This window comes from Liolophura sinensis, chromosome 12 (assembly GCF_032854445.1).
Source record: "Liolophura sinensis isolate JHLJ2023 chromosome 12, CUHK_Ljap_v2, whole genome shotgun sequence".
NCBI classification, from domain to species: domain Eukaryota; kingdom Metazoa; phylum Mollusca; class Polyplacophora; order Chitonida; family Chitonidae; genus Liolophura; species Liolophura sinensis.
Genome location: NC_088306.1, coordinates 20,076,162 through 20,101,467, shown reverse-complemented (window position 1 = coordinate 20,101,467; position 25,306 = coordinate 20,076,162). Strand labels below are relative to the sequence as shown.

Sequence of the window (25,306 nt, the reverse complement as noted above, 5' to 3'; positions counted from 1 at the left end):
ATACTATAAATAAAAACACCCTATAAATATACATCTCCCAGTTCCTCAAAATTCTGTCATTTGCCAAGTTGGATCTTCTTAAGACGTATTTAAACATTTCCCGACACTCATTCGGCCCTTTATTTCAACTTGACAACGGCTCCCATGTGTCTTACAATTATTTTTCCAGCACTTTAAAGACTGCGTTGGAATTTATTGGGCTTAGTCCAGAACGCTATAGGGGACGCAGCCTCAGAATCGGAGCTGCATGCACAGCTACTTCACTGGGAATACCGGAAGCTGTTATACGAAAGTTTGGTCGTTACGTCAAACGCACTGCGAAAGTACATCCGAATTAATATATTCTAGCCTCCATTTCACATGTGTCAGTGAAATATAAAATAAGACCATCACATATTAGGTCATCACATATTATGCTATACCCTGAGGCCCGCATTTTTGACCGCTCCTTGTTTGTCGGTTTCTTTTTTTTCTAGACGCAAATCATGTCTATATGAGATATTTTTACTGTATCAATAAATGCTATTTTCGTGAAGGCCAGAATTTAACTGCTTCACAGGTTGTCCTCACTTCCTTGGTTTACTATTTTTTTTAATGGTATCTGTAGATAAATTTTTCTTGTTTAGGAATTTAAACATGGCGAGTCCCTCAACTGCCTCAGTTCAAACAGCATAGACTTCAGTTCTAAGGCTGGAAGTCAGTACTTAACTGTTCTAAACGTATGCCATTCGTGAATAGATTTATATAGATAGATGGCTAGATTAATGAATAGATTAATAGATTAATGGCCTTGGAGACCATTATTTAACTGCTCCTTGACTTACCCTTAACAAACTCTCATTTCGCGGTGAAAATGAGCTAGATGTTTGATGATCATCTGTTACATTTGAAGTATTCTTAATGACAAATTCTCCTATTAATGGCGTGTATTAACGTCATCTTCCTGTCTATGGAGGCCAGCATTGAACTGCTCCAGGACATCGGAGGTCCCATTTTCTTTGTCCCTTAATTGTGAGTTTGATCACTCGCTTCTCATAGTCTAAGCTTAATTTCATATAAAGATAAAATCCACTTACGTATATGTTTAATTTAGGCCTATTTTCTCTTCCTGGTCAGAGTCTCTGAGTGGGGAGATAACAGTTTCACTGTCATCTGTGGCCCTTTTTGCACCACCACCTTTACATAATTCTACAATTTATTCAAGAAATTATATATTTAACCTTTGGGGCATGACGTTGGCATATTCCACTTTGTACAAGTGTGTTGTACTGTGTACCTGTATTAATCATGCCCCAATTTTCGTTATGAACAAAATATTCCACATTTATAATAAATGACCTAAACCTCAGCTCCTCTGATTTATGGTTACCTTTTCGTTAACATTATGCAAACCTAGCTTGTCTCTGACCAGTCATCGTTATCTACTTGGGCATAACGTCTATTTTTTTCTTTACTTGAACAAAGAATGCCGCGAGTAATCCATGGCTTTAGTATTGTTAAGCCAACTGTTTTGTCATTAACTACTGGAAAGCACTCGTCATGAATTTTAGAAAACAGGGAATTGCATTGATGGTTGGACTTGGTTCAGAGTTATTTATAACATCGCTCCAATCAGTTTCACGGATTTTGGCATCAATTTTCATCTTATTTTCAGCCGATATTTTCCCATATATAAAGGTGGAGGGTTCGGAGGTATATTTCCGTGATATGTTATTTATATGAAACACCGGGAAGTGATCGCTGATATCACGAAACACCGGGAAGTGATCGCTGATAACACTAAACACCGGGAAGTGATCGCTGATAACACGAAACCCCGGGAGGTGATCGCTGAAAACACGAAACGTCGGGAAGTGATCGCTGATATCAGATAGAATAATTCCAGATGGGCGACTCTGCTCATGGAAATTCATGAATACATTATCTGTTAAGCTAGTTGAGGGATTCACATTCATTGAATATACCTGACAGATAAACTCTCACTGCTAGATCGGTAATATTTGCTCTAATGTAAAGAACAAGGCATCCGCCTTTTCTGGTGTCGCCATAGAGAATAACGGGCGTATAGCCTGGAATTGTAAACAGTTGCTGGGCTGTTGGATCCAGCCAAATTGCTGATATGACCATCAGGGAGAAATTCAGATGCAACGTCTCTATAAAAGCCAAAATTTCAATGTAGTTCTTTTTCAAACTACGGGCGTTAAGATCTAAAAAAAAGATAAGGTATCTTGTTCTGGATTTTCCCATATTTTGTTATTAAAGTAGTTATGGTATAGTTATGGTATAGTAATTCGATTGGTGAGTGGCTAGTTTATTTCATTGTATAATTTCATGTACACTATCATCTGTTACGTTAAGGGAAACGTCATCACTATTTAGCTGAATGGGGTTGAAACAGATTGTTTCAAAATCTCCTTAAAAGAGTCATGTACAATCTCACTCTGACAAAATCTACACATTTCAGAGTCACTGCGGAAGAGTAGATTTGACCAGATATTATCTAAACTACCCTCATTATTTACATTACTAATCATTATTAGTTGTATCATGTTGTCGCACGTTGAAAATAGCAAAAGGAAACATTTGAAGTAAAAACTCATGATGAAGCTCATGTGAATAGGAACAAAGATCATAGGTACACAGTTTAAACAGTGAAGAAATATGTCACAAAATCAGGACGTGTGGATGAACACTCCGGAGAACATGGACATACTACATCGTGCGGTGGACAGTATTCAGGTGAGAGAGAGTACCATGCAGGGTCGTTCACTTAACATCCTCCCGTTTGTGTAACACACGCAGTGCCAATCTCTGCGCAAAAAATACAATACACACCGGCGCATAGCACGGGGATCACGAGGAGGTGTGTCACGTTTTCGAGGTTGAAAAATGCTGTAGAACCATAAATCACTGGCAATGTCGTGATTGTCAAAAGATAATTGATACTATGGTACAAGGCGATGGAACGACGGCGCTAAGCTATGACACAATGGAATATGCTGAAACAGTTAATAATTATTCATCATTAGCTACTAATTAAAGGCCAATTCTAAGGATTATGATGTTTACCACGGGTATTCAGCAGCCCCAAATGACTAAATTGATGACGTCCTCTTGATAATAAAATATTTATTTACTTCATTGTCGTTTTATATAGCACTCGAGAATATTTCTCTAATACGACGACGGCCAGCGTTATTGTGGAAGAAACTGACCTGAGCTCCTAAATATAGAAACCTTTTAAAATACAGTTGTTACAAATTGCGACATTACAAAATGATTTCCACATATTAACAAATTTGTAGTATTACGCTAATGTCAACCATTCCAACTGGCGGATTAGTCATGGTCATGTATAAATGAAACGCCCTTTAATGTCTTTTTGAAACAAATACGCTATTAGAAATAGCCAATTTAAGTGTTGTAAATATTAGCAATTATTACAAATTGCTACTTTTAGAATTCAGATGGCATGATTTTGTTAATATACTGACCAATTTTCAGGGTCATAGCTTGAGTAGCCTGTACACAGGGTTAAAATGAAAACATAGCCTCAAAAACGCACGTTCCGGTGACCCACATTGCATCACCTGTCAGGTGTCATGAGTAGAGCGCGCGCATCAAGGACTGCTGAAAAAATTACTCTTAAGGAGATTCGGGACTCAATCAGTTCATGGAAGAAACGTTTGCGCGCCGTCTACCGGAAAGATGGAGGACCAATTGACCACCTTTTCAAGTAAAACAAGGTAGAACGTCATTTTGAAATGTCCGGAACATGCGTTTTTGACACTATTTTGATTTTGGTCCCATGAACAGAAATCTTAAGGATGAAATTGAAATTTGGTTTGCTTGTATTTGCTTGAAATTTGTATACTTAGGACAAGATGGCTTTTGAGTGTGTAAATTTTAGAAGCTGACGTAAGAGGGTCTCGGAGATATTGGGTGTCAAAGTACGGCCCATTTTTTTATGCCCACCCGATATTATTGTAGCCTAGGTAGATTTTTTGTTGTAAATCTATGCGTCAAAAGAGACATTCGTATACCATCCGTCAACCAATAAGGACGCTCCGGGTCAATAATCACAAGGCCAATTGTCAAAGCGACGTTTAACACAAATTACCAAAGAACTAAGAAAGTAAATAAGGTACGAACACAGGAAGGAATCATACAAAGAGAAGCGGTCAACAGTTTTCAGTGATATAGGAAAGCCTGTGCGTGTTCCTGTATTGCTTTATTACTGTGTGATTATAATTTAATTATTTCTATAGATTGCTGTTAGCTGAACTAGATGGTGGTGCCATGAGTTTATTTTACCAGTCATTAAATCCATTACAAAAATGGTTTTACTTTTTGGACCTGAATTCAAATTCTGTTTGGTGTACATGTTGTCTATACAAATGATAACAGTTATTAAGCATTTTTTATTTCTTGGCGTGGTACAACACTTCGCAAAGCAAGAGTTTGCAAGAGTTATTTCCCTTCTAGTACGGAAAACGGTAACATCTTTTGGAACATGTATGTGAAAATGGCTCATCCTTTCGTTGCTTATAACACCGAAGACAACATGAATGGTTATGTAAATTTAAATATGCTTTTCTTGATACAATCTGGATTTGTCATATTGTTGGAACACAATGAAAATCCAACTAGATGAAAATTCAATGAGCTTTTTTTACCAAGGAAATGCTAATACTGAAACCCAAAGCTGTCTTATGGTGAAACAGGGAATGGTGATTTTTATGCATAACGGGGTTCAAGCTGTTAACGGCTTAAATATGCTGAAGTTACTTTGTAAGCTTCTACTTGAGGCAGAGGAAACAATTCTTGCGGTTTTACGTTGGACCACAAAAAAAACGACAATCCAAAAAAAAAAAAACCCTATAAAACAAAGACCAAAATAGATCAAAATAAACGTTAATGGTTTCAGCATTACTCTTTTGATCATAATGTGTGGCCTCTAGTGATATTTGTTTTTGAAAATCTAAAATCACTTCCTCTCTACCTCAGGACACCTTTAGGTGGTCAGGTGTGGTTTTGACAGTGCCGAGCTGCTTTCAGGCTAATGACTGATTATAATGTTGCTGGCAGTCTGGCCGTATTCCGGCTATTGTTAGAAACCTAGACAAAACTGACCGGGTCCGTCAGGTTTTTTCTTAATAGGAGAATTGGACTGGGGGATAAGTTTGGCACAGTTGGTAGAGCGTCCCTTTCAGGAGCTGCAGATCCAGGGTCAATCCTGGGTGGGGTCAATCCTGGGTCGAGTCACACCTAAGACCTGAAATAGGAAGTTGTAACTTCCTCGCTTGGCGTTCAGCATGAAGGGGATAGTTCAACGACTGGTTGACCCGCATCAGTATAATGGCTCGGGCGATGCGGCTTCCTTGCCTTCGGTAAGGCGTCTTAGTGAAGCAGCATTAGATCTGCACAACAAATTTCAGAAGAGCTTATAGAGATGTGATAAAGCACATGGCGTTGCTTACCAGTCTTTTCTAAGAATGAACTTTTGCTTACGAAAACGACATCAAAACGTTTAAGCGTCTGTAAGGTTATATACAGGCTCTTAGTGTATGAATCATTCAATTATTGCACAAAAACCATGTAGTCCACTATAGAGCATTTTATTGTGTGATTATGCTGTTGGTAGCCTGTATATCACTGCGTATGACGGCTAATGGAAGCTTGTTTATTACCTAATTTAAATCGTTGTCTTGTCATTTGATGTGTTTATTCTTAATTATTTTGTATTTTATATAAGTATAACATGCCGTAATAATCACAGAGTGCACGATTCACAACCGCGGGCACATAAGGGACAGACCTTGGGCAGTAAATTTCAGGTTTTACCGGGGAGCGGATTGTCCAGTCTTATGGTCATTAAAGAAAAAATTCCGTCATCAGTCTAGCATGCAAATCTATAAAGGCTCAAATGAGGAAGCTCGTCAAGAACTTGCTTAAGGTAGGTGGTTTAATCCATGGAAACAATCAAGAATAATGCGAGCGGGGAAATCCATAAAGTCCATGTGCAAGACCGGGGTTGAACGCGCAACTCATATGTCCTAGCGTTTGAAAGGTAATCACCCCAACTGCTCGGCTACGAAAAGTTCACTCAGTTAATAAAGCTTCATTACTGACAGTGTGTTTTAAAGCTAATTCATCTACGTATTATCACGCATGACTCGTGTAACAAGAGAGTAATGTGAATTCATGGGAAACCGTGCTATTCAAAAACTGCTACAGCTGACTACAATGTAAACACTTTGACTATTACCTCACGCGTCTGTATAAGAAGTGAATGAGCATGATGCTATATCGGCCATATTGCAGTATTTATTTGATTATTTATTTATTTATGTATTTATTTGGTGTTTTACGCCGTACTCAAGAACGTTTCACTTATGCGACGGCGACTAGCATTATGATGGGAGAAAAAAACCGGGCAGAGTCCGGAGGAAACCCACGACGATCCGCAGGCTGCTGACAGACCTTCCCGCGTACTGCCGGAGAGGAAGCCAACATGAGTTGGACTTGAACTCACAGCACCCTCATTGGTGAAAGGCTTCTGAGTCATTACCCCACACTGGTGTGCTAACCCTATCGGCCACGGAGACCCCTATTTGATTATTTGATTGGTGTTTCTCGCCGAATTTTCACTTATACGACGGCAGTCTGCATAATGGTGGGAGGAAAGCAGGCAGGGCCCGGAGGAATCCATATTGAAGCAAAACCGTTACAAACCATAGACCGGAAATGAAAACTAGAGCAAACAAAACGCCTTGAACGAAAAATTATTCGATTTTTTATTGATCAAAACTACAGAAGCAATGAACCAGTCAAGCATGACAGAAATAAAGAAGGATATTTTTTAAAAAGAATACATATTCTGGAGCCACTGAGAGGGATCTGTCTTCACCAGTATCAACAACAACAACAACGACGTGGAACAGTTATATTGCACGCATGTCCCGCCAAAAATATACATCTATATAGGATCCATAACAATAACAGTATCTGATCCAGAAGTGAATATGGCGCTTAGTTAAAATGGTGGCCAAGAGCGGTGGGAATTACCATTGTTTTGTAAACATCATCTACAAAGGCGCGCATTAAACATAAAAATTAAAAGGGTGTCGGTGAATTGTTTTTTTTGACCTTAAAGGTTTCGAGTAAATTTTGGGCTGATGGTAAAGATGTCCTGCTCTGAGAGCTGACGTGACTGCCCTCACGTATATGCCTTGAAATCCATAAACACAAACTGTTTTGTCATTGTAACATTCTAATTTCGAGCTCACTGCGATCCTGTATACATATTACACTAGACGTGCCAAAAGCAGGTGGTGATTTCAAAACTGTCCGGTGTCTCCTGATTACAGATCACACGCAGTATGATCCTGATACACGATGTAACGGCAAGGAGACAGTGCATCAAATTACACCCAGACGACAGTTCAAATACAACAGTTCTAAAGAAGCCTTCTCATGCACAGTCTAAGGAACCGTTCACACAGTTCTAAAGAGCCGTTCTAAAGTGCAGTTCTCAAGAACCGTTCTCATGTACAGTTCTACAGAACATTTCTCATGCACAGTTCTAAAGATCCGTTCTAAAGTGCAGTTCTAAAGAACCGTTCTCATGTACATTTCTAAAGAACCTTTCTCATGCACAGTTCTAAAGAACCTTTCTCATGCACAGTTCTAAAGAACCTTTCTCATGCACAGTTCTAAAGAACCGCTCTCATTTCATCTCATATATATATAAATTCTATTAAATTTGAATATGTAATGGAACGTTGTGGTGTAACAACATGCGCTGGTTTATTCTTTGGACATGCTTTGAGTCGTGTTCTCTGCAAAATTAGTTGCGTAGTGTTTTTCATACGCTTGTTTTACTGGTCTGTGTAAACGGAAGTACAATCTGCCATGTGTTCACAGGTAATTACTAGGATCAATAGAGGGCGATGAGAAAAGAGTACAGTGAGGTTGGGTATGATACACTGAACAATACAAGCTCTGGTTTAAAGCAAACTGAACCTTCTGTTTAGCCTTGAAAACATGGCGAATCAAAATCAAACTCGAAAGAAATATTAAGTTAAGAAAAGAACAACCCCCAAAAAATGACCTTAATCGTCAACAAACACGATGTGAAAATGCCACGTTCCAAATACTAACCCAAGGAAATATTTGAGTAGAAAATCCTACTGTTAAACAGTTAACCTGTTTAGACCAATCTGACAATTATGCAGTCCTCAACGTTTTTCAGCGCAGGCGCTCCTGAGTCGTACGTCCGTGACGGGGCGGGGCACTACAGCTTTTCTGGAAGGGTACACCAGAAAACTCTGTCTGCTAAACTCTCCTCTGAAACGGACTCAGTCGGGAGCGCCCGAACGAATCACGTGACGTTAGGAACGGTAGTTTCACTAATTTTCTTATAGACATAGCCATAACAGTCCCCAAGGATCGGTAATTTATGCATTCAACTGTAACATCCGGTTGACATGTCGGCAATCTTGGAGAGATCTGGGTTGCGAACGGTACATTTAATAAGGTCGGTGGGATTTGAAACAGTTGGTCTAATTCATAGATGTAGGATATATATGACAGTGTGTGTAAAAACTCTTAAATATGCAGATCAGGTGGTCTGGAGTAAACGACATCACTTGTCGGCGTCGGAGGGAACCGAGTCGCCCATGTCATGTGACATGTCCTCGCAGTGCGCAAGCGCGCGCGCCGCCTGGTCACGTGACGTTAGAGCGTCACGCCGTATATGTAGTCCACCACGCACTGATGCTCACATGCGCCATTCACAGCGGCCGAATATCGGTGGTAATATTGAAGCAGTCTTAAGAAGGCATCGGCTTTCAGGTTACACTTCTCCGCCCCGTCACACAACTGGAAGGCCTCGGCTAGGTAGCCGGCGTCACATTGACCGGCGGCCTTCCCCAGTACCATTCCCTGTAACAACAACAACAACATTTGCGTGACAAAGATGACCTGTCCATTCCTTGATACGGCTTGCATGTATCTTAACGGAGGCCTATATAGTTCAAAAACACATCAGTCATATCGGTATATACATATACAGTGGTGTAGGAAGCAAAAGTGGGGAAGCGAGGGGAAAGGGGCTTGGAGGGGGGGGGGGGCTTTTCAAACTCTCAACATTCAGTCATGTGTTTACTATGATATAGTTCTGGATATCTCTTTGATGTAGTAGAGATGTGACAACTGGCCAGGTTATCTCATGAAGTCTTTGTATTGATGCTGGGAACTTCTCCTCGAGAACCATGTAAACTGAACCATAGATTTAGATTTATTTGATTGGTATTTTTCGCCGAACTCAAGATTATTTCACTTATACGGCCCGTGGGAAACCTACAGGCTGGTAAGGTTGCTGGCAGACCTCCCCACGCACGGAAAAGAAGCCAGCATAAGCTGGGCTTGAACTCGATGACAGCGAACGCTTTGGTGCGAGGCTTTTGAGTCATTTCGTTACACAGTTATTTCTGGGCGAAGTACAAAACTGAAGACTCAGTTTAAAGTTAAATGTGGTATTTAAGTCTTAAAACAATTTTGAACAACCGAACCCAGAAGTCTAAAGCTTTGATGTCGTCTTACACGAAATTCCAGCTTACAGGACATTCACACTTACACATGTATAACAGGCCTCATGTCGACTACATAACTCCCGGGCTTCGTCATCAATAGGAATGTTGAGTTCGTCCGCTAGGCGGCAGTCCGACACGATATTATCCAATGGGCTGCATTGTTCTACAAACAGGAAAATACCATGAATTAATTAAACGTTATAAAATAAAATATGACAATTAGTTTGAATCCATGGTGCGAACAGAGATTGTTACTTGTGTCGATACTGGAGTATGTTTTTCTAATGCTTTGAGCATTTCATTGGGCAAGAAGAAAAGTAATGAAACAAAACAATACTAATGGAATGGTAAGACAGCGTACTCAGTTGTGTAATTTTTTTTTAATATCCAAATAACGGCTAGCGTTCTGGAACCGGTGCACTTAACATAATGCCCAAGGCAACATATAGTGAAGAAAAAAGTCACTATGGTAAATGAAGAGATACGTCTCTACGGTAAATACGCTTGACGTCACATTGCACCTGTTTTGTTAGGTGGGTCCTGATTAGGGCAAAAGTTGACAGCAGTGTTCAACCATCTATCTTGTTTTAAAGGATTTGTTCTAAATTTACAAAATTGGAAGAAGCGATAATTTTGCCGAGATAATTACAATCCAGAGAGTAAGGGCCTCCCTTTTACACTCAGCAAAGGAAACGTTTGCTTATGATAGTAAACAAATCTCCATCTCTCAGAGCAAAAATAAAGAACCATGAATAATTTGTTTGGGACGCTATTGTGGTAAACTTTATTCATAGCCGTAGTTAGGTAGATACTGATTCTGTGCAGTCTCAACTCATCCCCGGTAGAGCAATATGTGGCGAGGTCAAGTGAGGTCAGCCCGGACGATCGAGACTTGGCTAGAAGTGCGCTTTACAGCATCAGCTTCGTTTTGGAACGATTATTGCATATTCCGGACACGTCCGGTCCCTCAGCCCTTCCAATTTCCCATCCGGGCAGCAAGCCGGGGGGCTTACCATAAGCCCGGACGCGGTTCTCCAGCTCTCGTCGCTGCCATGGCTCCACGTTGTGCTGGAACTGTGCCAAAGCTTGCTCAATTTCCCTTTGTGTGGCCTCATCCACAGCTTCGTCACGAAACAGGCGGGCGAGGGCATCTGTCAAGTACAACAAACAGCTTTATGGTTTCCGTGACATGGGTACCCGAGGATATCATTAGGCTGAATTCAGAGCTTAAATATAACGAGTACATTACACGTCTTCCTGAGCATATTGGGATGTGATCCGGGAGTGGGGAGAAGAGAACCCAGATATAGGTAGAAACGCCATGTAAGTGCTGTGCTAAGAACAGATCTGGAGCACATTATTCCAAATGGAGTGAAATAACAGAAGGCTTTCGCTTGGCAACGCTTAATAATAATTATTAATCATAATAATAATAATAATAATAATAATAATAATAATTATTATTATTATTATTAGCGTCTGCGTATTGATGCTGGGACCTTCTGCTCGAGGATCAGGAAACTGAACCATAGATTTACATTTATTTGATTGGTGTTTTACACCGAACACAAGATTTTGTCATTTATACGGCGATGACCAGCATTGTGGTGAGAGAGAGCCCGTGGGAAACGTACACGCTGGTAAAGTTGCTGGAAGACCTTCCTACGCACGGAAAGGAGGCCAGCATTAGCTGGACTTGAACTCGATCACAGCAACCGCTTTGGTGGCAGGCTCTTGAGTCGTTTCGTCGCGCTGCCAGGCCAACAACTCGCCGAGGAGGCTTCCACCGGAATCATAGATTAATGGCGGATCTGATTGTACATGTTGTTTTACGTTATCCAGTTAGATCACCAGTAAAATTAGAGTTACCAGTAAAAGTTTTTAATAGGCCATCAATCTTCATAGTCTTATTGCGCCTGTTACGTTCGTGCATTTATGCATTTGTTATGTGCGGGAATTTTAAAGTATAAAGCTGAACAGTCGGAATAAAACCCTGACTGATGTAACCTGACAAGAAACTGTACTTCACTGGTAAGATGTGTGACCATTTGTCAGCTTTCACACTGTTGTCACTTCTCCGTTTTTATTCTTTATACTGGACTTTTATATAGATAATGTTGTATTACTTAGACAACAGATTATGGCCCAGTTTCATAAAGATCTCGTGCTTGTACGATAATCGCACATATACGACAATGGCACAGTAATTGTGACGTACAAAATATCGTACGAGAAATGTACGATAAAAAAATGTCGTACGCCGCTTTGTGAAACTGGGTCCAAGTCCCAGGACCCAGGGAAGGGGAGGTAGCAATACAGGCAGAAGAATTAAGATTAACGTGATAAGGAGAGGATAAGTAATGATTAGTAATCAAGCGAGAAAACAAGGGAAATGTAACCAAACACGTGGAAAGCGGAGAAGAAACCGAAGGGATGACAAGTAACTAAAAATAAAGCATGACCCAGATAAAAAAACACTAACCAAGCAGATAAACATGAATTAGATAATAGAACGGTAATCGAAGAGCGTGAAAAGTAGCTAAAAATAAAGCATGACCCAGATAAAAAAACACTAACCAAACAGATAAACATGAATTAGATAATAAAACGGTAATCGAAGAGCGTGAAAAGTAGCTAAAAATAAAGCATGACCCAGATAAAAAAACACTAACCAAACAGATAAACATGAATTAGATAATAAAACGGTAATCGAAGAGCGTGAAAAGTAGCTAAAAATAAAGCATGACCCAGATAAAAAAACACTAACCAAGCAGATAAACATGAATTAGATAATAGAACAGTAATCGAAGAACGTGAAAAGTAACTAAAAATAAAGCATGACCCAAATAAAAGCACTAACCAAGCGGGTAAACATAAATCAGACAACAGAACGGTAATCGAAGAGCGTGAAAAGTAGCTAAATATAAAGCATGACCCAGATAAAATATACTAACCAAGCAGGTAAACATAAATCGGACAATAGAACTAAACAAAAGAACATTTACCAAGCCGCTAAACATTAACCATAAGACACTAGACGAGGAACTCGTAAAGAGGTAAGAAAATAACAAAAAAGCAAAGAGTGACTAATCCCCTAAGCACAAAGCAGACAAGAAGAAGGTAACTGTTTCCATCCACCATAATGCTGGCCGCCGTCGTACAAGTGAAATATTCTTGAGTACAGCGTAAAACACCAGTCAAATAAATAATTAAATGAATAAGACATCTCTTACCCTGATAAGTCGATGACGGACTTCTTTCTTCCTCCTCGAGTCTTGATTCAACAGCCGGATATAAGTCCTCCACTTCCGCTTCTTCATCCGTGTCTGAAAATATAAGACGCATACACGTGATTATGTTGATATCGTCTTCGCTTTGTATTATGTTTTTGAAGACCATTTGAGGTGGCTTCTAGAAGTATTCACTTTACAGTTTCAGTATTGTGTGGTCAGTGGGTCAGCATCCCAATCGATTAACTCTCAAGCTTTGATTTATTTGATTTATTGGACTGATATTTTGGCCCATACTCAAGAGTATTCCACTGATACAACGACGACCAACATTATGATTTAACCCACAAGCCATCCGCAGGTTGCTGGAAGACTTTCCCACGCACGGTCGGAGAGGAAACCAGCTTAAACTGAACGAATTCACAGCGACCACACTGGTGAGGGGCTCCCTGGTCATTACGCCGCGCTGACACGCCAATCATCTCGACCATAGAGGCCCCTTTCAAGGTTTGAATCTCACCAATTATGATTATGATTGTTATGATTGTAGTTTGGATAATACTGTTTGCAAGGTGAGACCGCAGCGTTTGATAATGGAGAGTGTACTGACAACACGGGCAACACGGGCACGTTTATGTAGGTGATATGACAGTAAAATAACATAGCATACTGAGTGTAGTTTAACCTGGCAGGGTTAATGCCGTTCTTAACAGTGTTCTTAATAGAAAATTTAATTTCAGTCTGGTTTTGAGATTTTCCAGATTCTTTTTGTAGTTGTGCAATCAGCCTCTATCTTCTGTTTTCACTAAACTTGGCAGATTTTTTTCTAATTTTTTTTTTCACTTTTGTACACAGATTGCCGGAATGTGATCCTAGAATTCTTCCTCACCGTCGTCCTCCTCGACTTCCGGTTCGGAAGCTAGAACCTCATCCGCCCGGTATCGATCTATTAAATCCTCTAAAATTTGATTGGCTTCTGAAAGCAGAAAACAGAAAAACGAAAATTTGCGACACTTCGAATTAATCCATCATATTTGAAGTGTGTAAAATTAAATGTTTCCCGAGTGAGGTTTGGTGCACTCAAGGTTTCATAGAAATATAAAACGGGTCATCGTCATAAATGCAAAATACACGGATTTCAGTGTTAAACACCAATCAAATAAAAATAGAATCAAGTTGTTTTCACGTAGCCTTCATTGCCGATCTGTACAATGTTCCACTTCGTCATCAAATTAAATTGTTATCCAATGTTACAAAGGTTTTCTTCATGTTATTTGTGATGATACGTGATTTGATGGTTCGTTTTCGCTGCATACCTTTCTTTGTCATTTTTTACTTCCTCTTCTTGTGATTTTAACGACCGTTTAAACAATAGTTCGGTCATATCGTGACTGTGATTCGCTATACCGGGCAAGTCATGTTTAATATAATGCTGCCTCACTGTAATGCAATGCAGAAGTCACCAGATATGATATTTTTGGGTTAAACGTCGTACTTAACAATTTTTCATATGACGACGAAATAGTCCTTAGAGTGCATGTACGTGTAATGTGGCTCCCTGTTGCAGGGCGGATTTCCACCGCTCTTTTATCTAGTGCTGCTTCACTGAGATGACTTACCGAAGGCAAGTAAGCTGCCTCACCCGAGCCATTATACTGATAACTTGGTCGTTGCACTATCATTGATTCATGCTGGGAACCAAGACCTTGGCGATAATATCAGCTATCCTAAAAAATGAGCATATATGCACTTCTTGACAAAGCCATTAAGACATATTTATTTCAACTTTGACCTTTTCACTTGGAATGCCGTGAAAAGGAATCATTCTATTAACATTTATGGAATTAGACCAAATCTGTTTCATGTTTAATTTCAACTTACCTTCGTTCTCCTCCTCTTCTTCAAGCTTCTCGGCTATATCTTGGTCCGTGAGATCACTGGCGTCACGGAGGTCATGATCCATGGGTTTTCTACTGACAATGGGTTCCTCGTACCACTGCCCCATTCTGTCGGCAAACGTCGGTGCCTCCTCGGCTTTCTCATCAGAGTCGTTCACAAACTCTTCTGCTCCGCTCCTCTTTTCAGTTTCTTCTCGAGCATAACTCTGTTCTTCTTCCTCGTCATTACTGTCGTCTCCGTTGCCTTGGTTAATGAGTTCCTCGATGACGTCACGCAGGTATTGTTCGTCCTCAGGGGACAGCTCGCTGTTTTCTCCTTGCAGTGACTCTTCGATTTTAATCGCCCGTTGCAGTGACTTAAGTTCCTTTGGCAACCCTTCCAAAGATTGTCGGGTCTGAGAGTTGGTAGCTACATCCAAAGCATCCGCCAGGTTATCAATTTCCTTATTTTCCATCAAGTTTTTCAGACGAAGCTTGCCTATTATCTCCAAAAGCCGTGAAATTTCAGCCGAGTAGTGCCTATTTTTATTGCCAGATGATGAGCCTTTGTAGTTTCTCTTCGCGACGCGTTTCTTTCTTGCGTCCGGGCGGCTGTATATGTCACGTGATAAGAGCTCATCGTTGATCTCCTCTCCCTCAGGTAAAATCGTGTCATCATCCGTGTCCTCGAAATCCTCGGCTTCCTCGCCCTCATCACCGTCATCATTTTCAAAATTCTCCACTTCGGAGTTTTCCTCTTCTTCACCACCCTCATCACCTTCATCATCATCATCGCCTAAAATGTCTGCAAGTTCTTCTTCAGTCACTGGTTCTATATTGGAATCACTTCCCTCGACATCTTCTGTGTTTTCAGCCTCGAAAGATTGGTCTTTGTTAGAATTCTCTCTTTCTAAAACTTCTTGTTTCTCTATTTTGTCAACTTCATTTAAAAGCTCTTGGATTTGTGAACGACTTAAATGTTTGAGGTCTATGTTGTTACGAGATATGCTTTTCTTTTTCTTTGCGGCTTTGTTTTTCTCTTTATCTGCCTTCAGTGTTTCCGTCATCCTTTCCCGGTCCCCTAGCAACGAGTTTTCCACTTCCGGTGTTTTCTTTTTTCTCATGGCTAATTTCTTTGATTTCAGGCTAATTCTCTTGCTTGTTTCAGGTAATTTATCGTCGTTAAATATATCCTGAAGTTCCTCAATGCTAACTCTCTGGGGGCTAAAAACGTTTATTTCAGGCTCTTCTTTTTCTGCACGAGCCTCAGTCATGGCTTCTGCATCAATCTCGCCCATATCGGGTTCGCCAAGATACTGAGAATCCGCCTCTTCTCTTGTCAGTAAATTGGCCAGATACTCCGCAATGTCGCTCGACACACCGTCATCGTCATCCTCCAGATCAAAATCTTCGCCCAAATCGTCAACTTCGTCGTCTAGAGCGGCGTCGTCATCGTCGTTCCAGTTGCCATAGTAACCAGGTTCCCAGTCCCGGTATGAAGCCTCGTTGTCGAGTCGGCGTTTCTCCCTCTCGAGAACCCGGAGAGCATCAGACAGGCTGTTCTCATCAACACCGGAAGCACTTCGCGCAAGACGAGGTGTCCGGATGGCGAAACCGGAAACGTGGACAAGGAGAATGGACAGGGTAAGCAGCTCAGCTTTCATGGTCACGTGACTAGTGTCTCGGCAACATCAGCTGAAAATACAAAAAAAAGGAAAAAGGATGTTCAAATAATGGATGCCTTTTAACAGGTTTCTTTTGATAAACAAGCTATGCTATGAATAACGGAAAGCTGTTACGACTTTTTACCTTTTGCTCATCACGAAGAAGTTACTGACTTTATTGTGTGAGGTATAAATTAACCAGAGTATAAAGGTTCTATAAATTTTGAATACTTTATTAATAAATGGCGTATGTTTATAGTAATATTTTTGTAAAGTTTTATCTGTAGTAAAATAAAGTTATTTATTTATTTGATTGGTGTTTTACGCCGTACTCAAGAATTTTTCACTTATACGACGGCGATCAGCATTATGGTGGGTGGAAACCGGGCAGAGCCCGGGGGAAACCCACGACCATCCGCAGGTTGGTGACAGACCTTCCCACGTACGGCCGGAGAGGAAGCCAGCATGAGCTGGACTTTGTAAAATAAAGAAAAATATCATGCTTATAATGACATACAGTGACTGTTATATTAATTTCGACCATGCAGACACGTTCTATGTAATATAACAATGTAAAGCTGCTATGTTCATTATTAGGTATTAATAAATCCCCAAGATTTATTCATACGTATTCATCTGACACATGATTCCCCGACGTTTTCTCTAGCCGTTACTACAGGCTGTTTAGTTTAATTCCCAGACCACAGACCACAAAATCACTGGGAAGTCTTCTCAGATCAGCAGAAACAGTTGGGTTGGGTAACATGACGTTGTATGATGACGGCTAGCATGATGGTAGGACAGGGTACGGGAAAAGTCCACGACCATCCACAGCTTACTGATAGACCTTCCCACGTATGAGTGGAGAGGAATCTAGCATGAGCGAAATGGGACCAATAGCTTTGTTAAGCAGTGTTAAACATGGTACATTGTATATTTATATATTTATTTGATTGGTGTTTTGTGCCGTACTCAAGAATATTTCACTTATACGACGGCGGCCAGCAGGGGAAGAGGGCAGATCCCAGGGGAAACCAAGATCATCTGCAAGTAGCTGGTAGATAGTATAGTTACGCAGTATAAATATGGTACACAGTATAGTTACGCAGTATAAATATGGTACACACTGTAGTTAGGCAGTATAAATATGGCGCACAGTACAGTTGCGCAGTATTAATAAGGTACACAGTGTAATTACGCAGTATTAATAAGGTACACAGTGTAATTACGCAGTATAAAAATAGCACACAGTATAGTTACGCAGTATAAATATGGTATACAGTACAGTTACGCAGTATAAGTATGGTACACAGTATAGTTACGCAGTATAAGTATGGCACACAGTATAGTTACGCAGTATAAATATGGCACACAGTATAGTTACGCAGTATAAAAATAGCACACAGTATAATTACGCAGTATAAGTATGGTACGCAGTACAGTTACTCAGTATAAGTATGGTGCGCTTTACAGTTGCACAGTATAAACATGGTACACTGTATAGTTACGCAGTATAAGTATGGTACATAGTATAGTTACGCAGCATAAATATGGTACACAGTATAGTTACACAGTATAAGTATGGTACGCAGTACATCTGTGCAGTATACAAATGGTACGCACTGTAGACTGAAGCAGTATTATGAAGTATTCTTGCACCCCCTATTCATATGATACAGTAGAGAGTATACTGAAAAAATACATGCATTTCGTCGTTCGCCCGCATAGCGCATGTAGGGGATTAACTAAGACAGAGCTTGAACAGACAAAAAGTGCTGGGAAAAACAGGTATACTGGTATTGGATCTCAAAACAACGACCGCTGACGGAGTGTTGAGTCCAGTATTAAATTAAGATCACAAAGAAAAATATCACTTTTCTAGGTACCGGAGTACTTAAAAGACTAATGTTTACTGGAAAATGTCACAGTCGGCTTTCAACTGGTACATTGCCTCATATATTTTCGTATGGCATCAAAAGCGTATGAGACTGTCAGCAATATCAACGACAACAAATCACAGCTTTCTGTGAGGCTTTTATCGGCCTTTACTGCCAGTCGGAAGTCAATTGGCCAATTGACATTGACAAGGTCACTGTGCACGACAGGAAAGCTGGTAGTAAATGGCGGACACTTCGATTGCTGCTGACCTAAAAACGACAGTATTTTTCGTCGTCCTGCTGGCCTCTTGCGGCCTCCACACCTATAATAACTAGTGTAAAACAAGATGAAGCTAGGTTATTGGTTGTCCGACACTCCTGTGAGCCTTAGACAGCGGGGTGTATCCGTGGAATTGGATCTATCGCATTGATTTTAACATCGCGGCTAGACCATGATCAATTGCTCTGTTTCATAAGTAACAGTTACTAGTAGCTTTAATGTAGAGATCCAGTGCGTTTCACTTAGGAACAGGCTAGGGCTTCAAAGGTCCGTGATTTTAGTCTCAACAGAGTCAATCGTGCTGCCGGACTGGGTAAGCTAAGTTAAATGGGGATCGGAATTAAGGTTTCATTGGTGTATTTCACAGTGTTTTTGTCATGATGACTCCAAAACAGACGACACGTATGATATCAAGGTAGATATTTATAATTAACTACAAGTTTTTTAACGGTCCCAGTGGTCATGGGCTTCAAATAAAGCACGTAGCCCATCCCAAGCCACAAATTAAGACCAGGTAAATGTATGTAGAAAGAAATGACAAAGACGCAAGTCAATGGAACAGATCTGGAACACCATATGCACGGCCATAAACGGTGTTTAAGTTTTAAAAAAATCTGATGGTCCAAAACATATCTAGGTAAATTCCATTAAACATTTCTTTAATCACAAAGTGTTAAATACTTTCGATAAATCCCTGGTTACCTAAAAAAAAGGTGACCTAAACATTATTGTGTCTCAACCAAGGCGGAAGCGAATGAAGAGCTTATATGTGGCGGATCAAAGACATAACGAGGAACTAATCGATGGCATAGGTAAATCACATTACAGGGTATTCTGCAGATGTTTGTTTATTTATGGTGTGGGGAAAGGTCGAGTAACTGTACATTCCTGGATAAGAAAGTACGAGGCATGAATCGCTCATGTGTCTGTCAAAGCTAGTATAATGTCCGATTCTGAGGGTAATAGTATCTTCACAACCCAGACCAGAATAGCTGAATTGCCTTCAGATGAAGAAAATTCGGATACCAGTCATTTGGAGTGAGTAAGTGCTAGGGGTTTAACGTCGTACTCAACAATTTTTCAGTCATATGACGACGAAGGAATCCTTAGGGTGCATGTATGTGTAATGTGCCTCCTTGTTGCAGGATGGATTTCCACCGCTCTTTTATTTAGTGCTGCTTTACTGAGACGACTTACCGAAGGCAAGTAAGCCCCCCCCCCACCCAGTGTCATTGGAAATATTTAACGTACAAACTCCATCACCACTTATACCTTGTTGGTTCAGAATGAAAGCTAAGTACTTTATGTAGAGTTTCCGTGAGGGCCGTTCCATTGTGTCATTCCCTGGATACCCAAACTTTTGTGCGCAAAATTTCATTTCGAAATTTAACATTACGAAAAAGGACAATTGTGTAAGGGGATAACCTATTTCATTTAAGGTTTAGATAGATAAATAGATAGATAGATATACAGATAGATAGATTCTTTATTTACCCAGGGTAACATAATTAGTTATAGAACTAGTTTACATTATGGTTCTGCATTCGAACCTATATGCATTATTAGTATGAGTAGAACATTATACATGCAATAGTTTAAGATAGAAAAATGCGTGAAGATTTTAAATCAGCAAATTTGTAAATCGTTTGGAGTCGAGCAGGAATATGCTGTATCTAAACAGATTTATAATTTCACCAGAACATCATTTGTTAAAATATTGCTTTAAGTATGCTCGTTTAAAAGACACAAAATCTGGTTTTGTGACGCTTCCATTATATTACTGTCACGTTAGAGGTATAAAACACAGAAGTATATCGTATGCGACGGCTGTTTTTGTTCACTTTCCATGGACATGAACCAAGTCCCACAAAATGATGGTATTACAATCCGTGACACAACTTGCATAATCAAGTGGCACTCCTTACAACACTTGTCTATTAATGCACGAATGGTTTTGTATAAGATGTAATCGGTTTTTTCTCTTCAGTCTAGCTTCTTCCACAAAATCCAAGTGCAAGTGGGCATCCGACCTGTTTGAGAAATGGCAAGTTCAGCGTAATCTTATCGCCAAAGTGTACAAAACAATCAGCATTATCCACTCAACATTGAGTGAAATGACAAAAGATGAAATTTTCTACTGTCTGCCGCTTCATTTGCGGAGTGAAAGAAGCCAATGGTAACGAATACCCGCCAAAGACGTTATATACGATTGCAGTCAGCCTCCAACTTGCTTTAGAGATGGACGGAACACCTTATAAATTACTCCAGAATGTTTCGTTCCTTCAACTGAAGAACACACTAGACACAGGTTATGAAAGAATGAGTCCAGGAGGGTGTCACTGAGCGAAGGAGGAAAGCTGAACCGTTGACGTTGGCAGACGAGGATAGATTGTAGGGCAGCCGTGTTCTTGTAATAGACACTCCGAGGAAATTAGTAGATACAATGTTATTTTTTAAACGTCCTTCACTTTGCCTTGAGAGCTGGTCAGGAACATCGCCTTCGTTGGAATTCCTGTTAAATCACACTATTAACAAACGACACTGGTGGGAAGTATCTACGCTATGTTGAAGATTGCTCTAAAACTAACACAGGAGGACTAATCCACAGACGACAAACTCGGAAAAACTGTGTGTGCCTACGAAAATAGGGCCAATCCTGAAAAGTGTATTCTACAGACAGCGCCAGTAGGTTCATATTTAACACTGAAACAATATTCCCATTGAGGCTTATAATCGAAAAAGGAATACATATGCATTTCAGTCACCGTTTATTTTATATCCGATTCATTCTCCATTGTAAAAGATACATCATTTGTGCGTACGGTTCGGTAAAAACGCATGAAAACAAAACGAATTTTAGACATTACTATAATCTATTCCTCATAGTCCATATTTGAAAATAAGCCCCAGTCTTCAATATAAAATGAAACCGTGTGTGTTTAACATGTTTATATCTTGTATACTTGCAGCTCACCAGCTGCAACCGCGTTCTATCCACGGCCGTTAACATAACAAACATTTGGTTTTCTACTCAACCGACTGGATTGCATCCTTTGTGCTGCACTGTTGCTAGGATATGTCACAGCTCAGGAATACCTGGTTTCCGAACAAATCATTTTCTGAGAGCAACCGCGGTTACGAGGCTCTACCAGGAGGATGTGGATGAGCAACTCATTTGTGAGAACACTGGCCATCGTAGCAATGCCGTGCGCAAATACAAGCGCACAAACGAGGAGCAGACAACGTGGAAACCATATAATCTCTGGCTATGAAGAATCCGACCCAAAGCGGCCACGAAAAGAGGCAGTCTCCACTCCACTGGTAGCAGTTCCTAACCTGACTATTCATGTGAAAGACCTGCTTGTTGTAAAACAATATCATAAGGGTTATTTGTCACAGTAATTAGAAATGTAAGTAAAATGCAGTGTATACTATGCAATTGGATGTCGAAACAAGAACACTGAAAGGGATTTATAATGAGATTTCGAATCTGATGAATTGTTATGCATCAGCAGAGGTCCTGTGTTTATATTTGCCCACCGTTTTGCGAGTCCACAATGTTACATTCCCGTGAGATATCTCTTCAGTATGCTATGATTATTTAGTTTCCTTTGGGCAAGCGGCGCAACTTATTTTTACAATCAGTTGTAAGCTCAATCTTAGGGTCTACAACCGATGGTAGCTACGATCTCATTGCGCAAGCGTACCCAGTATTCCTTACCGTCAAATGCGATCAAATTACCATTAAATACAATGCAGGTAATAATGCACAATACTTTTTAAAATCTAAACTAATTTGTACTCGCGTGCTACATTTTAAATTTTTAAAGGAGAAATCACCGTACCGTCAAATACCCGTTCTGCTTGCAATAAGTTTCGGGTAGCTTCCTTGTCGTTAAACAACCGATGACTATTTATCTCTAGTTTGCCATGGATGTCAGCGTTCGTATCCGGGCCAAAGCGGTAAAATGTAACCACAGCAACGATCAAGGCAATGACACAGGTGATACTAGCTGAACGTAACAAGCCGGTGATATGTCTGGAAACAGCCCAGGTAAATAATGCAAATGAGCACCACCTCCCCCCCACCAACCCTGCTGCGTACCCATGTACGCGCTGACAGGTGACGTGCCGGATCAAGTTCTCGCACTTTGTGTGTGTGATTCGTACGTTGCTTTAAAACCCCTCTTGAACATGGCACCTGAGGCCCTTGATTAGTTTTAATAAGTGTACCAGTACCGACATTTTGTACTTTAAAAGTACTCGTTCTGCATGGATATAACAGACTATAGCATAGGATAAAACAAGAGCAGTGGCGACAGGGTAAAAGTTGGTAAACTGTCACACGTAACCTGTGAAAACCGGCCTCGTGCCAATTTACCTGTTAGGATTTTATTCTAGCTGTTCATGTAAATGCTTAAATGTAGCAATTTGCATCCCCCCCCCCCCCCCCGGCGTGAAAACCCATAAGTGGCATATTCTTAAAATCACACCATTAACAAGGACAACGTTCATATTCCTAACTGAATTCAGTCATAGTGCAGTTCCTTTTACACTCGCTATTTATATGATAGCGTGATGTACAAATATAGAGAGTCTAAATAAATTAATATAATTATACTTTTCACTTAGTAAGTTATCCGTACGCTCACCTATTCAAGTATGGAATCATAAACGCATACATAAATTGATTGATTTAAGTTTTATTCGTGTGTAAAGTTATAATAAACATGTCTCCAGTTCACAAATAATGAACGACCTTCTGAACAAATTCGGAATCGGGTTATTTCACAATGGACATCTTCATGACACATTTTTTTTCAGAATTATTTCAACCGATGACCGACTTTTAAAAGTCTCCATTTCTAAAGCGTTGCTAGAGGCCATTTTCCTCGCATTGTCCCATTGTAAAGCCCACACGCGGCGATAAACCAGGCACTAAGTAGGCAAGATGACGTCAGTGCGTTTTCAACCAACCAGCAGCAATCATTTCCGCGACCACCTGACATTGAAGGGTTCTAGGCTCGAGGACCGTTGAAATGATTCAAAAGGACATCTCACTGATAACGGGTATTTGGGAGTTTGATATGACTAAGTGAGTTGAGGAGGTACTGGTTAGGTAAGCCTATACGTAAGCATACCGCCATCGAAAGCACAATCCCTAATTATGGTTCATCAATCCAACCTAATTACTATTCATAGTTTATAGAAGGAGTGATGGGGAGGTGGGGGGAGTACATCGTCGTGTGGTTTAAGCTTATGTTTTGATCATGAGTTGCCACATTCACTCATGCCTTTATTTCACTCCTGCCACCCAAGATGGCATCAGAGGTAAACACGTAAATTTACATTGAAGGAATATAAGTTATAATATCCTTAAACTGGAATAAATGTTGACATTTATGTACACCCGCTTCTCAGCCTGATATCTTGGGGTATGTATTTCTTGCCTAAATTATGCTGTATGTGGAAAGGTAGTGGGTTGTTTGTAGAAAGAGAAACACAAACACCCCCCTCCCTATCCACCTGCTTTATAAAGGTCACATCCTGTAGTTCATGATTCAGGGATTATGAACACCCCGTTTCATTTGTGAATGATGGAGGTAATATGCCGGAAACGCTACGATTCATGAGCTTCCAGTTTTGCTATGAACTCTGACCGGATAGAGAAACAATCGTCCATTATAGTCTCATACACGTCGATGGCATCAACCTGTTTTTTTTTTCTTGAAGGGAAGCCCGATTAATTCCAGAGAAGAGCAGTGAGAGAGAGATTCACACAAGATAAAGCAAACAAGCCTGTATTTTATAGCCGGCGTCAGTCGATCCATGATTAAAGAGAAAATGACCACCAGACTCCCGTCAGTAATCTCTTCAAAACCCCTTGAATCGTTCATGCTTTAAACACATATTATACAAGGGCTCGATTTCTACTCCTGTCTTCATCTGGATCGTCCGGTAAAACCGGAGTCTGTGAGTAAAGGTGGTGGTGACCCGGAGCAGCTGACAGTTAGCACAGGACAAGCCACAATCGTTCTGAAAGCCTGTCATCTAATGGCCTCCAGGGAGTCGGGGGTTTAGTGGTGAAGTAATAAGTTGAGGAGATTTCCGGTGCGTAAAAGCAAATCGCAAGGGATTCAGCTTCGATTATTTGCGAATCCTGCGAAGAATAATGGTATTCAACGTCGGTTGATTGTAGATGGAAACAACTTTTTTTTACGTCGTAAAGGAGGAATTTATAGCGAATGAGTAGAAGTGGGTGGCGTCAAGGGAGGGGGGGGGGGGGGGGGGGAGACAAGTAGCTTAGCGCAAGTGAACCCTGCGTTACGGTACAACAAAACAACCATTATCATACAGTGAAAATTGCGTAACATCTATTTCAGGTCAAAATAAATAGATAAATAAAAAAATGTTGTGCCATTTTAATCACATTTGCTATTTTGTAGAGTAATTTTTAAAGTTCCTTGTTCCACCATAAATTTCAAATTAAATTGTGTGATTATATAATTAGCTTTTGAAAAGGCAAAACGACTGTCTGCGACATACGTGTGGCTCTGCGGTTATGGTGTCAATGACGTGCAGCCAGGGCAAAGCAAACCTTCCTACAATGTCATCACGACAATTTGGAAGTAAATCAAACTGCAGAAATGAAAATGAAGTTTTGAAATAACAGTGTGTTAATTTCATCTTGTAGGCATACAAAATACAGATCATTACTTTTCATTTTACATAACTTATGTATAAAGGTGATCCGCCGTCATTTTCCCGTCATTGGTCTATTT

At 40.3% G+C, this 25,306-nt stretch overlaps 1 protein-coding gene across 1 annotated transcript in view; it reads right to left on the bottom strand.

Moving 5' to 3' along the window:
• Positions 1–6,773: 6,773 nt before the first annotated feature.
• Positions 6,774–25,306, bottom strand: part of LOC135479122 (protein PFC0760c-like) — a 60,447-nt gene continuing 41,914 nt past the window's right edge. The window contains exons 2-7 of the mRNA XM_064758862.1: positions 14,708–16,398; positions 13,716–13,802; positions 12,830–12,922; positions 10,610–10,747; positions 9,641–9,759; positions 6,774–8,946 (exon numbers count right to left, since the gene is read on the bottom strand). Coding sequence (XP_064614932.1) covers positions 8,740–8,946; positions 9,641–9,759; positions 10,610–10,747; positions 12,830–12,922; positions 13,716–13,802; positions 14,708–16,367 — 2,304 coding nt within the window. The 5' untranslated portion in view covers positions 16,368–16,398 and the 3' untranslated portion in view covers positions 6,774–8,739. The remainder of the gene's footprint in view (positions 8,947–9,640; positions 9,760–10,609; positions 10,748–12,829; positions 12,923–13,715; positions 13,803–14,707; positions 16,399–25,306) is intronic.